Source organism: Paracoccidioides brasiliensis (assembly GCF_000150735.1).
Source record: "Paracoccidioides brasiliensis Pb18 unplaced genomic scaffold supercont2.3, whole genome shotgun sequence".
Lineage (NCBI taxonomy): Eukaryota > Fungi > Ascomycota > Eurotiomycetes > Onygenales > Ajellomycetaceae > Paracoccidioides > Paracoccidioides brasiliensis.
Window position 1 is genome coordinate 1,222,915 of NW_011371360.1, and position 14,774 is coordinate 1,237,688.

The following is a 14,774-nucleotide window of genomic DNA, read 5'->3' on the forward strand; positions in this document are numbered from 1 at the left end:
CTTATCAGGGAAAATATAGTGCGCAGGCAGCAATACGTCATGCTTTCTTCGGTTTGAAATATTTACTAACCGTCTTTGCAGCACACTGAGCACCCTTTAACATACAACTCCCTTTATAGCCATGTCACTATCAGCAAAGCTTTTGACAGATGTCACACTCCATTCCACAAATTGGAAAAATATTCTGTTGAAGGGAAATCTCAAGAAAGGCCGGCCAATTGCGCTGACCCTTGTCTCGAGCCGGCAGGTGTATGCTCTGTGTAAAATGTCCGATATTCGAGGGCAAAACTGCCTTGGGAATGAATATATATAATTTTGTACCATTAGTTAGGTCCACACCTTTTCATAGGGGTGTTGGTCCCTTTCTCAACTTCGCTTTCAGCGGAGCGGCAAGTTTGCCATCTGCGTGGATGTTTCATTCAAGAAAATACCTCATTCCGTCACGAAAATATGCACCGCTTGTTTCCGTTGCGATCTGTTTCTTTGAATGGATAGGTTTAAAAACACAAAAAGTCTCTGATTAGGGAGACTTCCAGAAGTTGAATCTGCACCGGGGGCACTATATCTACTCGTGATATCCCAAGAGCAGCCGTGGATTCCCATATGCTCCAACTCCTGTGGGTGCATACCCCCTGATCATGGGGGATATAGGCCGTGATGTAAAATCCATTGTCGTATCGTCGTCATCCTTTAACATTTTGTTACGAGTGGTTGGATTGTTGGATAGGCAAGCAGTGGAAGTCACGTGGAGATTATTTTTTCTATCAGTGCGGATGATATATTCCCATTCCCGTTTGTCTGGTCGGGATATGGAATAAGACTGCAGATTACTTGCTTTGGAAAATGATGTGGATTATTTTAATGCCTAGTCGTGAAAATAGTTGGATATCCTCAAAATTTTTGAAGTAGATACTTGGATAGTGGCATTTTTGAAAACCGTCCCGAGCTACTCCATATATTCATCCATAAACCAGTTGGTTTTGTCGCACGCAATTATGTGGGCAAGGGGAAATATAAGAAATCAAGGCAAGAAAATAGGAAACGTAAATAAACATCACTAGCAGAGGCTATGATATTTGGCTTCGTTCCAGAAGTTCAATTTTTGATGTCTTGAAAGGATAAAACTCCTAACACGCAGAAACGGGGGATTGAAGGGCAAATTGGATGAGCGAATTCATAAAGCAGGATGGGAATCATTCAGCTTGTTATAGACGGAGTAGAACCTTCCTCAAATGTACCAATAAATGCATGCCTATGTATTGTTTTACGCAAATCCCCGGAACGTAGTCAGACGTTTATCAAAAGTGGGTATTTTCTGCAATTTTCTTTTTCCCCCCTCCATCTCTCTCTTTCACAAACACACTCACAGCACATGTATATGTGAGTGAGTCTACTGCAAAGACTCAACCACCATCGCACTAGCACCACCCCCTCCATTACAAATACCCACACAACCCAACTTCCCCTTCTTCTCCTTCAAAACACCCAGCAACGTCGTCACAATCCGCGCCCCACTAGCACCGAGCGGGTGTCCCAGCGCAACCGCGCCGCCATGCAAATTAACCTTCTCCTCCCCGAGACCCAACTGCTTGAGATTCGCCAGTGCAACAACGCTGAACGCCTCGTTGATCTCAAAGGCGTCGATGGCATCCTGCGAGACGCCAGCGTGCTTGAGTGCCTTGGGTATGGCGAGGGATGGCGCCGTGGTGAATTTGCTGGTTGCCTTGGCGGCATCGCCCCAGCCGAGGATCTTGGCAAGAGGCTTGATGTTGAGTTCTTTCAGCTTGGCTTCCGACACAAGGACGACGGCGGCGGCGCCGTCGTTTAGGGGGGATGAGTTCGGGGCGGTTACGGTGCCGGTGTCAGGGATGAAGGCGGGCTTGATGGCGCGGAGTTTTTCAGGGTGAAGCTGTGATTGGGAATGGAGTTAACGGATTAATTGTAGATGTAGATGGACACGACGTATATATATATATATATGGTCTGCACTTACATTCTTTGGTTCCTCGTCCTTATCGACAACGACACCGGGCTTGCCTCTGGAGCCTGGGAGCTCAATGGGAGCAATTTCCGCATCCAACAACCCAGCCTTTTGGGCAGCCTGTGCGCGCTCATATGATCTTATGGCATAGCTGTCCTGTTGCTCTCTAGTGAAGCCATGGTCCACAGCACATTCCTCAGCCTGAAGACCCATGATTTCATTCTTGATAGCATCGGTAAGACCATCCCTCATGATACCGTCCACCAAGTTCTGGTGGCCGTATTTCGAGCCGGTGCGCATGTTGGAAATGTAGTGAGGAGCGTTGGACATGGATTCGGTGCCTCCAGCGACAACGATGTCGGCGTTGCCAGTCATGATTGTCTGCACGCCCAGAATGATTGCTTTGAGGCCCGAGGCGCACACTTTGTTTATCGTGGTGCAGATTGTGGACTCTGAGAGTCCTGCGCCGAGGGCGCATTGTCTTGCAGGGTTTTGTCCAACACTACAAGAGATGGTGTGAGAACAGATATGGCTAGATTGGAGGCAATATAAAAAATGGTGCATGGACGGACGGAGCTTACTTTGCGGAGAGAACGTTTCCGAAGAAGACTTCCTCGACGTCACCGGGCTTGATTTGGGGTACTCTCTGGACAGCAGCTATACGAGTTCTCGAATCAGTGTCTGGTTTCATGCGGTTTTATAAATGGGATTATGATACCGTACCTTTAATCGCATGGGAGCCGAGTTGGGGCGCGGTTAAGCTAGAGAGGGACCTGGATGGGAGGAAATGCTTTGTTAGCACCACGAACCAAAACAAGCTTTATTTAAAAAGTACTCCGTAGATCAACAACTTTCGCTGAAAGATGTAGCACAATAGAATTGTTCTACTTGCATGCTAAAGTCATTAGGCAGTCTCTACTTACCCCAGAAAAGAGCCCACGGGGGTTCTCGCGGAGGAGACAATGTAGACAGGAGGGAGAGACGACATTGGTATAGGAAATAGCAAAAGTAGAACTAGATGTTATTTACAGCGATTGATAAATCAACGGAATGAAATGATTGATGCACATATACTGGGAGTGAGAGAGAGACAGAGAGTGGAAACAGAGAGGAATACTGGAGCAGAAAAGAACGATGTAAGAACAATGTGAAGTGTAAGTAAAAAGAATAGCAAAGTGGCGGTATGCACAGTCAATTGACGGGGTAACAACAACGCCAATATTTGTACATTGGCGCCGATCGGAAGAGTCTCAAATAAATAATAAGAAGAATAAGAATAGGGGGAAACTAGGCAGTTTTTCTCTTCTTTCCTATTGAACTATTTTATGTTGCTTTATCTAGTTACTTTGAGCAAAAAATGGCCCTGATCAGCCACTAGCAAATCCTCTTATATTTTATGTTGGTGCCTGAGGCCGCCAAAGGTGCAAAGCTCTCGCTCATTCAAACTTCAATCCTTCAGACCGCATCAAAGCATATTTAACCACTATACCTATTCGCAACACACTCTGTCCGCCCCCACCATAATCTTGTAACTTATATCTCCTTTCGTGTGATTTTTCTGTAAGCTTCTCTAAAGCTCAAGAAGCTTGCGACATGAGCCGTCCTACCAGCAATTAAACAATACAGCGCGCTTCTTGATAACATCCTCTGCAGTCCATCATGGACGACCTTTACGACGAGTGAGTGGTTTTCTTTGCGCAATAGCTGTTTAATCACTCATATACTATGTTTGCACTAACAATGCCGTGTTGTGCAGATTCGGAAACTACATAGGAGGGGCGGAGGAGTCGGAGGAGGAATATAGAGAAGGCAATGTTCGCGCTGACCCTTATGCCTATGATCTCGAGTCAGAGGAGGGAGAAGCTGGGGAGCGCGTTGCTCATGACCAACAACTGATGGAGATAGACGGTAATAATGCCTTTTGCACGCTAGCAGCCCGCATATATATATATATTTTTAAGATGTTGGATATGGAAGCTGACAGTGGTATTTCCAACCCAGAGCAAGGTCCTTCGAATGCGGTAATCCTACATGAAGATAAACAATATTACCCAACTGCCCAGCAGGTGTATGGCGAAGGAGTGGAAACTCTCGTTGAGGAAGAGGATGCACAACCGTTGACCCAACCCATCATCGCTCCTGTCGAACAGAAGAAATTTGCTGTTCAAGAAGCGGACCTCCCCCCCGTCTTTTATTCCCGTGAATTCATGACAGATCTCCTAAACTTCCCCGACCAAACCAGAAATATAGCTCTCGCGGGTCATCTACATCATGGAAAAACTGCTTTTATGGATACCCTGGTTATGCAGACGCATGATCTATCAGAGAGGCTAGATAAGAGGATCGGGAAAAGGAAGGATGAGCAACTACGTTATACAGATGTCCATTTCGTCGAGCGGGAGCGGGGGTTATCGATAAAATCTGCGCCCATGAGCTTGGTCCTACAAGGCACAAGGGGGAAATCGCACCTTTTTAACATCATTGATACACCTGGACATGTAAACTTTGTTGATGAAGTTGCGGCAGCGTTCCGATTGGTGGACGGTGTCGTTTTGATAGTCGACGTTGTTGAGGGTGTCCAGATCAACACAGAGCAGATCATCAAATATGCTGTCCTGGAAGATTTGCCTCTCACGCTGGTTGTGAACAAGATGGATCGACTCATCCTCGAGCTCAAACTCCCTCCTACAGACGCCTATTTTAAATTGAAACATGTCGTGGAGGAAGTGAACACTGTCATTGAACGGACGTTACCAGGACAGGGTGAAAAGAGAAGATTGAGTCCAGAGAAAGGGAATGTTGCTTTTGCCTGCACCAGCATGAATTGGTGCTTTACGCTGCAGTCATTTGCGAAAATGTACGCGGATACCTACAAGGGCATTGATATTGCAGAATTTGGCGTTCGCCTCTGGGGTGACATCTTCTTTAATCCGAAGAGCAGGAAATTTACCCGCAAGGGGGTTGAAGAGCGATCGAAGCGGACATTTGTGCATTTTGTTTTGGAGCCCATATACAAGATTTTTTCGCAAACCATTTCTGAGAGCCCGGAAGACCTGAAAGCGACGTTAGCGACGCTAGGGATATTTCTGAAGCCTTCTCAACTAAAATCGGATGCGATAGTACTTCTAAAACTTGTTTGTGAACAGTTCTTTGGGCCTGTAGACGGCTTCGTTGACATGGCGGTTCAGCATATTCCCTCCCCCAAGGAGGCAGCAACGACAAAACTCGAAAAATACTACACTGGGCCTTTGGATACAAAAGTGGCAGCTTCGATGTTAGCATGCGACCAAGATGGACCTTTGGTGATCCAGGTAACAAAATTATACAGCACTCCTGATGCATCCAAGTTTAACGCCTTTGGCAGAGTCATGAGCGGCATCGCTCGCCCAGGGCAGCAGGTGCGGGTATTGGGAGAGGGCTACACCATCGACGACGAGGAAGATATGGCCATTGCCACAATATCTGATACTTGGATTGCAGAGACCCGATACAACATCCCTACCAGCGGTGTGTCTGCTGGAAACTGGGTCCTACTGTCCGGTGTTGATAACTCCATTGTTAAGACTGCCACTCTGGTCCCGTTGAAGCTTGAAGACGATGAGGACGCGTATATCTTCAAGCCAATTAAACACTTGACCGAATCTGTTTTCAAAGTTGCTGTTGAACCCATCAACCCGTCAGAACTCCCAAAAATGCTTGAGGGTCTTCGGAAAGTTAACAAGAGCTATCCACTCATATCTACCAAAGTCGAAGAATCAGGCGAGCATATTGTTCTAGGAACTGGAGAACTATACATGGATTGCGTACTGCACGACCTCCGCCGTTTATATGCAGAAATGGAACTCAAGGTCTCTGACCCAGCAACGAGATTCTGCGAAACTGTGGTTGAAACATCGGCCATAATGTGCTACGCTATGACGCCCAACAAGAAAAATAAAATCACAATGATCGCAGAGCCACTGGACGATGGAATTGCGGAAGACATCGAAAGTGGACGAGTCAAAATACGAGATCCCATCCGAAAAGTCGCCCAGTTCTTCGAACAGAAATACGAATGGGATAAACTAGCCGCGCGAAGCATTTGGGCCTTTGGACCCGATGAGATGGGTCCGAATATCCTCCAGGATGACACTTTACCATCTCAAGTAGATAAAAAGCTATTAGGAACCGTGCGAGACTCTATACGCCAGGGTTTCAGCTGGGGAACTCGTGAAGGACCCCTATGCGAAGAACGTAAGTTGTAAACCCCATCCCCCTTAAACATATCCAAAAACCTATCTCGCCATTCCACCACTAACCAACCCATCTCTATCACACCAGCAATCCGCAACACCAAATTCAAACTCACTGACATCTCCCTGGCCGAGCAAGCTATCTTCCGTGGTGGTGGCCAAATAATCCCCACAGCCCGACGAGCTGTCTACTCCTCTTTCCTCATGGCCTCCCCACGCCTCATGGAACCAATCTACACCTGCTCCATGACTGGCCCCGCCGACTCCGTGGCCGCAATCTACACCGTCCTCTCCCGGCGGCGCGGGCACGTACTCTCCGATGGTCCCATAGCGGGCACACCGCTGTATGCTGTCCGCGGCCTGATCCCCGTAATCGACTCTTTTGGCTTTGAAACGGACCTGCGCATCCATACGCAGGGACAGGCGACAGTGAGTCTTGTGTTTGATAAGTGGAGTGTTGTCCCTGGTGATCCGCTAGATAGGGATGTTAAGTTGAGACCGTTGGATATGGCGAGCGCGATGGCGACAGCGAGGGACTTTGTGCTGAAAACTAGGAGGCGGAAGGGTTTGGCGGAGGATGTGAGTGTTAGCAAATTCCTGGATCCGGAGCTTTGGAAGGGGTTGAGGGAAAGTGGGGTTTTGGGGGAAGGATAGGGATATTGTTCCTTCTCTCCTTTCTTCACTGGTTCCTTTGGTTTGGTTGCACGTATTTTATGTACGATAAAGATAGGGATTGATCTGCGTGTTTTAAGAGTGACCAAAAAAAAAAAAAAAAAGAGCTGTATGGAAATATACAGGATGACGAATAGAATCTTTACATGGTGACAGTCTACCTTGCCAGTCAAAAAGGATTGGTTTTTGCTTGTTTTGCTTGCATTACTGTATACTTCGCTTTCTATTCCGGATAGTGGAATACACCAGCATTTTATTTTTGCTTCCCCACGCATTAAAAACCAATATGCCAAAGCACCTAACGCCTGCGCCCCCAGACCCAAAAAGAGAGACATTTAGTCTCTACACCAAAAAGTCCAAAACTAACCCCGGAAAACAAAAATTCAAACTCCTCATTTACTCATTGACACGTCTCCAACATCCGCCCAATAACACCCATAAGCGTTCCATTTTCCAACGCAGCCGCCACCCGCTCCTTATCCGCCAGCTGCTTATTTACCTCGTCAGCCGTACTATGCGTGCCCTCCTTAATACGCACATCAACACGGAAGCGGTGTGGCAGGGACTGTTCCAGCCGCACACGCACACCCAATCCTATCACCGTTGCGAGGGAACAGTGCGTTATTGTGGGCGTTATGAGGACGGTGACGGTGCGCAGCGGGGAATCGGGATTGCTGGGTAGTGAGGGTCGGATCGAAATGTCTGGGAGAGAGACGACGGCGAGGGAGCCGAGGGATATTGGGTGTTCGGGGTCTGCAATTGTGGAGATTAGGTCTGGAGAGATGTTAGTTGGTTAGTATGGCGGGAAAGGGGTGGAAGACGGGAAAAGAGAAACGCACCGAATATTTCTTGTTCGTCGATGGGCTCTGCTATTAAATCATCATCGCTTTCAGATTCGGAAGCGGAGTGGCTGCTGAGATAGTCTCTAGCAAAAGGGTCATGGGGGAGAACGGAGGTGGGATGTAGTTCCTGGGCGAAGATCCCCCCGGCATACGGGGAGTCCGCTTTAGCTGCGGCGGAGTGGCGGGATTGTTGTTTTCGAGTGGGGAGATCAGCGGCACTGAGGATTGTTGGGTTGGAGTTTTGCATGATGACGATATCGCTATTTCCTTTCCCATATGTTCGTACCTTTTTTTTTCTTTGGCTTTCCCTTTTTTTCTCTAAAGATGTTCGAAAGATGGTGAAGAGGTTGGTCTCTCCGTTGGCTGCGGAATAAGAGAGCAGAAGTTGAACGGGCCAATAGGAGACTCGGGATGGTTAGTTACCTAATACCTGTGGAAAATCCCTTAGTTGTTATCACGTGGTATCGAAGATCTCCTTTTATTCTGTTTTCAAATTTTGCTCTGGAGAGAGCAACTGGATATTCCCAATAAATAATACATTTGACCAGTACAAAAGGAAGAAATCACATCCAGAAAATATGGAAATTACAGTCCTAACAACAACACCCTGGGTCTCTAGAAGTGCCGAATATTATTCCTAAAGAGTGGGTCTACTGTGCAGGCGTTTTCATTCCCCCTTAATCACCATAGACGTGATGATTCCCAAACCTAGCAGCAGCTCACTGCTAACATAACAAACGGATAGAGCTAAGTGCCGATTGTCCGCTTTCTGGAAGGTCTCTCTCTAAAGCGTTGGGGTTCTTCTTCATCGGCCAGACCAAGTCTTCTTGATCCCGCGGACACATCCCACTCTTGCAACTCTTGCGAGACTAAGACTTTCCATTTAACGTAATATTGAAGACAATCACGCCACCTACTCCAGTGCTCGAAGTCTCAAAAACCCCTGGAGGTATCAGGGTTAATTCCAACCCCCCGATTGATATCATAAGGCAGAGGTTAGATTGCTACCGCATCACCGGCAGGTTGCATTGGTAGTTGTTGAAATAATCAGAGAGGCTTGAAGTAGAGCAGTTGTCAACGGAATTGTGAAAGCGACGTTTAGCGAGCTTCGATTATAGGTTTCATAATTTGAATTGCAGATGGCAGAGCTTGCAAACCTGGATCCGAATGTCTTGAGTGGACGGACGAAGGACGTTGCTGTATCCGATACCCAGTCTAGATGCTTGTGCTGAAGCAGCACATGCTAATCATGTTTCCAATCACCATTATTGTTGCGAACCTGTTTCCTGAAGGCGGGAACCTGTCTCCCCCACATGCAGTCAGCACTAGTAGTTAAATGTAGATTAATATGGTCAAGGACACCCCTGAGCTTACGATTCCTCTATCGCCAGCCACATATCCAGAGACAGAATTTGGTCCGTGTGCCCATACCTATCTATTTTTAACCGCGCTGCAATTGAAGCCCCTGTAGCTAAAGTACTTTGTGTTTATCGATCAACCAATAATCAGACAAGGTCTGCCGCCAGTAAAGTCTTTGCCGCTTACAATTTCTCAAAGAATATTTCTGATCCCAGCGGACAAACAGACGAGGGGATTTGCCATGTTTTTGGCACGATAATGATTCTTCGTTGAGGAGCCGAACGCCAGAAATCCGCAGCGGTCTAGGGTGAAAAGAGGGAGATTGGATATCGGCGCTGGGGTATGTTATTTGCAAATGACGAGCGTATTCTCGACGTGAGCTTGCCAGCCTGTTGAAGCATGCCCACTTTCTCCTGCTGCCGTGCATCCATGCAGGCATTCGGAGACAACGATCCTCAAGATGGATGCTGACATGCAGAGATAAGCCTACCACATGTTGTCTAGCGCGTTCTAAATGATGACAACATGAAAAGACAGCATGAACACGAGGTGTGAATAATCGTGGTTCAATTTCCTCTCTCATGAAACAGAAGCCTGGTTTTGATCGTGAGGTATGTTTCTAGATTTTCACATGGTTATGGACAAGATTGAGACGTTGGATATTGAGAAATGGAGGAGCCCGTAATATGATATCACCACAGGGAAGATTTATGAGCCAAGCCGTGTATAACATGCCAAGGGGTTTTTTATTTTAATATCAATTGTTCACTGTAGAAGGATGATTTAAATAATTTTCTGCGTGCCACACGTATCCATTCAAAGATAACTACCGCTTTATGCAACGTGATATTCCACACAAGGAACAATGTCTTGGTACCTCGGTTATGAAGAACGTCACTCTGTCATTCCTGTTGAATGTTGTGATAAAGAATCGAGACCTCGTTAGATCACTGATTCTGCAATTAGTCTGTTAACGTTTGAGATATTAACAGCGTCTAGCAGGCACACATCCATAGAACGCGACCGGTAATTGGCCTATGTTTCAACAGTTGTGATAGGATTACTGCCTTGAAAATTTGTGGTAGTAAAACAAATGAAAAATGATGAAAGCAAGGGGGAGATTCAGTTACCAGGGTTCAATTATAGTTCTTGTAAGTAAATTATTTATCTCAAGCTTCTGGGTCGGGGAGGAAATTGTGGCTGGCTTCGGGACTCCACAAAATCTTCCCGTCACGGTCCAGATGCTGCACTTGCAGCTTCCAGTGATAATAGTATTAATAGAAGACAGATAATGACAGCAGAATCACCAGGTGCTCGGGAAATCCCCGAGGAACAGCAGTACTTACGCTCAGTAATCTCTATAAAGTGCCGTAATTTGTCAATAATTTTCCGACATTTGGATGGGTCGCACGGGGTTGATAGTGATTTCATAAAACATACTGTTGTGGCTGAGGAAGTGCACTGGCCATTAAACTACCTGGGAAGCAGCTGATGACTGATTATGGTGCCCCTTTTCATTTCTCTCGATGTTGGCGTACACCGGAGCGCTTCGTGTTGCGATACGGTTTTCAGGCATATGCATACGATTACGCATAGGTATTGTCACTCCTGATAGGTACATCAGCGGTATACGAGCGCAACCTGGCCGTCACGCACAATCCCTAAATTTTGTTCTTAGAGCGGAAGCATCGCAAAACATTGCCAAGTTTAATAATCCCAGCTAAATGGCTTGGTGAGTAGCAAATTATGACCAGCCACAGAAATATATTCTTGGAAGAACCTCAGCAATAGTGATTAGTGGTTCATCGTCTTTTGCCATCATTTGACTGCCTTCGGTATAAATTTCTCTTTATTATCTGATGAGGGGCAACAAGGCAAGCGGAAACACACGGCATGAGGAAATTTTCAGGCTTCTTCTGTGCGTGTGCCGGGGGAAGCCCTGCAGATGACCCTGTTCGACTTTCCTAGAGCAAACCCTGTTAATAGTATCTTAAATCTCTTGTCTTTGGATTTTGCCCATCGGATTTTCTCGGATTTCCCTTGAAACTGACGAATGCTACCCATTGGGTCCTGTTTTCAGGAGACCACTTCCGTCGAGGCGACAAATAGGCGCAAGGAAGGGAAGTGGACTGGAGCTAACTCCTGAGATACCTGAGCATTCAGCAGCACATAGAGGGGTGGAATGGATATCGTAGCCACGAGGTTGGTACAATGCACAAATAAAAAGGAAATATGTAGCAAGTGGAGTTTGGCACTTAAGACACGTTTTCGAGTACTCCTTATTTCAAAGGATTTGGCATCATAAGTCACCCCCCTGTTGCCATATAAATATCGAAGGAATAGTTTCTGCTCCACCCCCAGGGGTGCTTGTCCATCTGCCGATCATAAGACTTTGACATCTGCATAATAATAGGAGGATCGAATGGGATGTTGACTAGGGTTCACCAATGAAGCTCCGAAGATTGTGATTAAAATCAGATAGGAATATGCTGTCTCCTGAAAGGGCTCTTCAGTGTATTAATGACAACCTCCTGACAGACTATTCGTCTACATAAGGTTTTCATCCGTCGGCTGGCCGTGCATCATGCAATCGCCCTAATGTCATTAGTATTTGGCTAAAGGATGCCTAGATTCTTGTGCAGCATCATGCTTTCGTATTAATAATGCAACACTCATGGCCAGGGTTTGTTCAAATTGCACCAGCTCTGTCTTGGGTAACTTCACAACAACCCCTTAGATAACAGTATTCCACCCCAATAGGTTTTGTAAACAACTCAAAGAGGACACCATCTGCACAAGAATGGTAACCAAAATAGTCGAATTGCGGGGTGATACGGTGTTTTGCCTATATTGCACTCGACAAGCTGCAGGGAAGAATAGATACTGACAATATTCTCCTTGCTAGCTTGCCATCACTTCCACAGGATTCTCCCCAAGAAAATCTCTTCGTACCATTCCTGTGATTTTACGTTGGAATGCGATGTCCAAGACTGCCAACGTCCAAGGAAGGGGTGGAGGTTGTATGAGAAAATGGAATGTAATATAAATAAATTAAACCAAGCTATAGTGGGCATTTCAATGGTTACGAAGGAAACTAACCTGTGCCCGGTACGAGTGAGAAAATAACCATAGAATGAACCCTTGATGTTGAACGAAAGACCAGTTTCCTAAGCTTCCACGTGATAACTAACTAGTCCAACCCACCTAACTAACTCAATCAACCTTATTTGACAGAAATTCAAATTAAGCATCATCCGCTAATTAATCCGCTAAATAGGGATTAACTATAAAGAATTTATATATGGAGGATAATAATACTCTTGGGCCTGGAGCTTTATGTCCTGTCCTACCACATTTACTACTATTGAATTGTAATCTTATGCTTTACTTTTTTTTCTTCTTGTTATATACTCTCTCTAATAAAAATAAAAGGGAGCTTATATTTAATAACTGTACAAGATGAGAGAAATGAAAAGATATTGTATATTCTAACCTTGTGAGTTAGACAACTTATCAAATTGGATTATAGAATAATTCTCATATTTATTTATAGTTAGCAACTTATATCTGTCAATTATATTAAGTTTTGCTCATTTCATAGCTTAAGTCTCTAGGCTACAGAGGAATAAGGAGCATCATAAAGCTTAGCAGCTGCTCAAATATTTGCAAACTTGCTGAGTTTTCATAAGCTTTAGCTAATGGAAGCCTAGAATTCCTTGCTGAAAGCGGTGGACATATTGAGTGATTTGATAGATGAGAAGGATTGTGATGAAAGGTTGATCAGTTAAGTGATGTGATCCGTTAACTTGGTGGGTGGATTACGTTAACTAATTAGTTATAGCGGATCGTCTCAACCTCGCGGACTTCACCGCAGCGATTTCGTTTCCAGCGTCGGACAGCATACGAAGACAACGAACGGAGTGCCGATTACGTCGCCCAGCGAACTTCGAGCTATGAAATACTCAATCCTGAGAGGAGGCGAAAAGCGCCTCCCCGGACATTGGCAGCCCTACCCATTATCGGTAGGTTATAATTTCACATCCTACGCTCGTTCATTGTTACAATCGACACCGGAACATCTGAGACAGATCAGAACATGATAAATTCGGTTTGAGGGATGGGCTCGCAGTTTCTTTCACACACAGGGGGGAAGGGTTCATCAAACGAATCAATTTTGGGAGCTGCTACGTGCGTATTGTTGCTATTCAATCCCTTCAACGGAATGTGTGGGCTTGACATGGATAAATCAAAATAAAGTAAAAATAAAATAAAATAAAATAAATAATAAATAAAAAAATCAGCCAGGCACGAAAAGAGTAAAGGGTGTCAAATGTGCCAAAAGAAAAAGAGCCCCGCTTATAATCGGTCGTTCTCCACAGGATTATAGTTCTTGAACTCATTGTAGAGTTCCATGCGGGGTTTTCAAGTGATAGGGTTTCCGCAGAGAGCCATTATAATGATCGTATAATATGAACCACCCGTCAGCGGAGACTTCTGTTATGCAGGATGTTGAATGGGCTCTGGGAGAATTGGATCCATTGCAGTGGAAGCTGGGGAGAGAAAGCATAGCGTTCGTGCTCGGCTGCTTGCAGAAAGTCGGTTGTTTAAGCACGTCCCTTTAGCCTATCTTGGCTTTGCTTGGTTTCAGAAAATTTAAATTCCCCGGATTATTTCCACAGATTTCCCTTGAAGATTCTTATTTTGGAAAAATAACGATTTGCAGGTTTGGTGCATATTCAAAAATGGATTTCTCTGCCTGTCAACGACGCTATTTTCACCCTAACCCCTTTTCCTACACAGGCCAACCCCTGCTATTTTTCTTCTCCAACTGCTCGGTAGATGTCTAGTCCACCGACCGCATTTGTTGGTGTTCCTTCAAGTCAGTGGTAAAAATCCTGTTTCTACATACTCTAAATTTCACGCATTTCTCGAAGAAAAGATTTGATCACCATTCATTACTGCTGCAGGCCTTCCTAGGAGCGAAATCGCCAGTCCAGCCACATATGAATTCACAAGGGTCGCTTCCTCGAGCTGACTAAATGATCTGTAATGCTAACTAGTTAGTTAAACTAACTGACTATCTGCCGTTTCTGAGGGAATGCAACACTTCTTCACGGCGTTCGGATTTAGTGGTTGAATATTGCTTTTCCCACCCCCCCCTCCCCCCCGGCAGTCATCAATAACATGGTTCGGTGATGTCCGAGAGAGAGGAGATCGAGAGAGAAGATAAATAATAATCAATATCAAAGTGCGAAAAAAAAAATAAATAAAAACAAATAAAAATAAAAATAAAAAAGCGTGGAATGGATGGAGTTGACAAGCTACTCTGTTCATGGTCTTGAAGCATCCATGGATAATATCTGTATCAAATCAATCCATGATCTCCAAAACTTTAAAAAAACTCCCTGATCAGAAATTTGTGTGCCGTGGTCCATGAACCTGCTAAAATAGCACGGTCTTTAACCTCGTAATCATATGCCAGTAGTTAGGGAGGTTTTTAACTTCCAAAACAAGAGGAATAGCATATTTAAGATGAATAGAAGGAGAGGTCGCTTTATAACTTTCTTATAAATAATAAGCTCTTCATATCTCTCCATTTTGGGGACCTCGGGCGTTCTCTCCATATCATCTGTGTTACGTGTCTGGATTTATTTTTAGTTTATTTTATCTTTGAACAGGAGGTTGGTT

At 45.2% G+C, this 14,774-nt stretch overlaps 3 protein-coding genes across 3 annotated transcripts; 1 reads left to right on the forward strand and 2 right to left on the reverse strand.

Moving 5' to 3' along the window:
• Positions 1-1,390: 1,390 nt before the first annotated feature.
• PADG_02751 (acetyl-CoA C-acetyltransferase) lies at positions 1,391-2,969 on the reverse strand (the record flags this gene model as incomplete). Its single annotated transcript, XM_010760289.1, has 5 exons — positions 1,391-1,909; positions 1,994-2,483; positions 2,563-2,638; positions 2,705-2,754; positions 2,905-2,969. The coding sequence occupies 5 exons, from the start codon at positions 2,967-2,969 to the stop codon at positions 1,391-1,393; spliced, it is 1,200 nt and encodes a 399-aa protein (XP_010758591.1).
• Positions 2,970-3,640: 671 nt separating this feature from the next.
• On the forward strand, positions 3,641-6,867 carry PADG_02752 (uncharacterized protein; the record flags this gene model as incomplete). Its single annotated transcript, XM_010759813.1, has 4 exons — positions 3,641-3,660; positions 3,738-3,889; positions 3,983-6,214; positions 6,302-6,867. 4 exons carry the CDS (start codon positions 3,641-3,643, stop codon positions 6,865-6,867), a joined length of 2,970 nt encoding a protein of 989 aa, XP_010758115.1.
• A 418-nt stretch (positions 6,868-7,285) lies between these two features.
• Positions 7,286-7,974, reverse strand: PADG_02753 (iron-sulfur cluster assembly protein CIA2; the record flags this gene model as incomplete). The annotated part of the gene is made up of 2 exons (XM_010760290.1): positions 7,286-7,659; positions 7,725-7,974. The coding sequence occupies 2 exons, from the start codon at positions 7,972-7,974 to the stop codon at positions 7,286-7,288; spliced, it is 624 nt and encodes a 207-aa protein (XP_010758592.1).
• Positions 7,975-14,774: the final 6,800 nt, after the last annotated feature.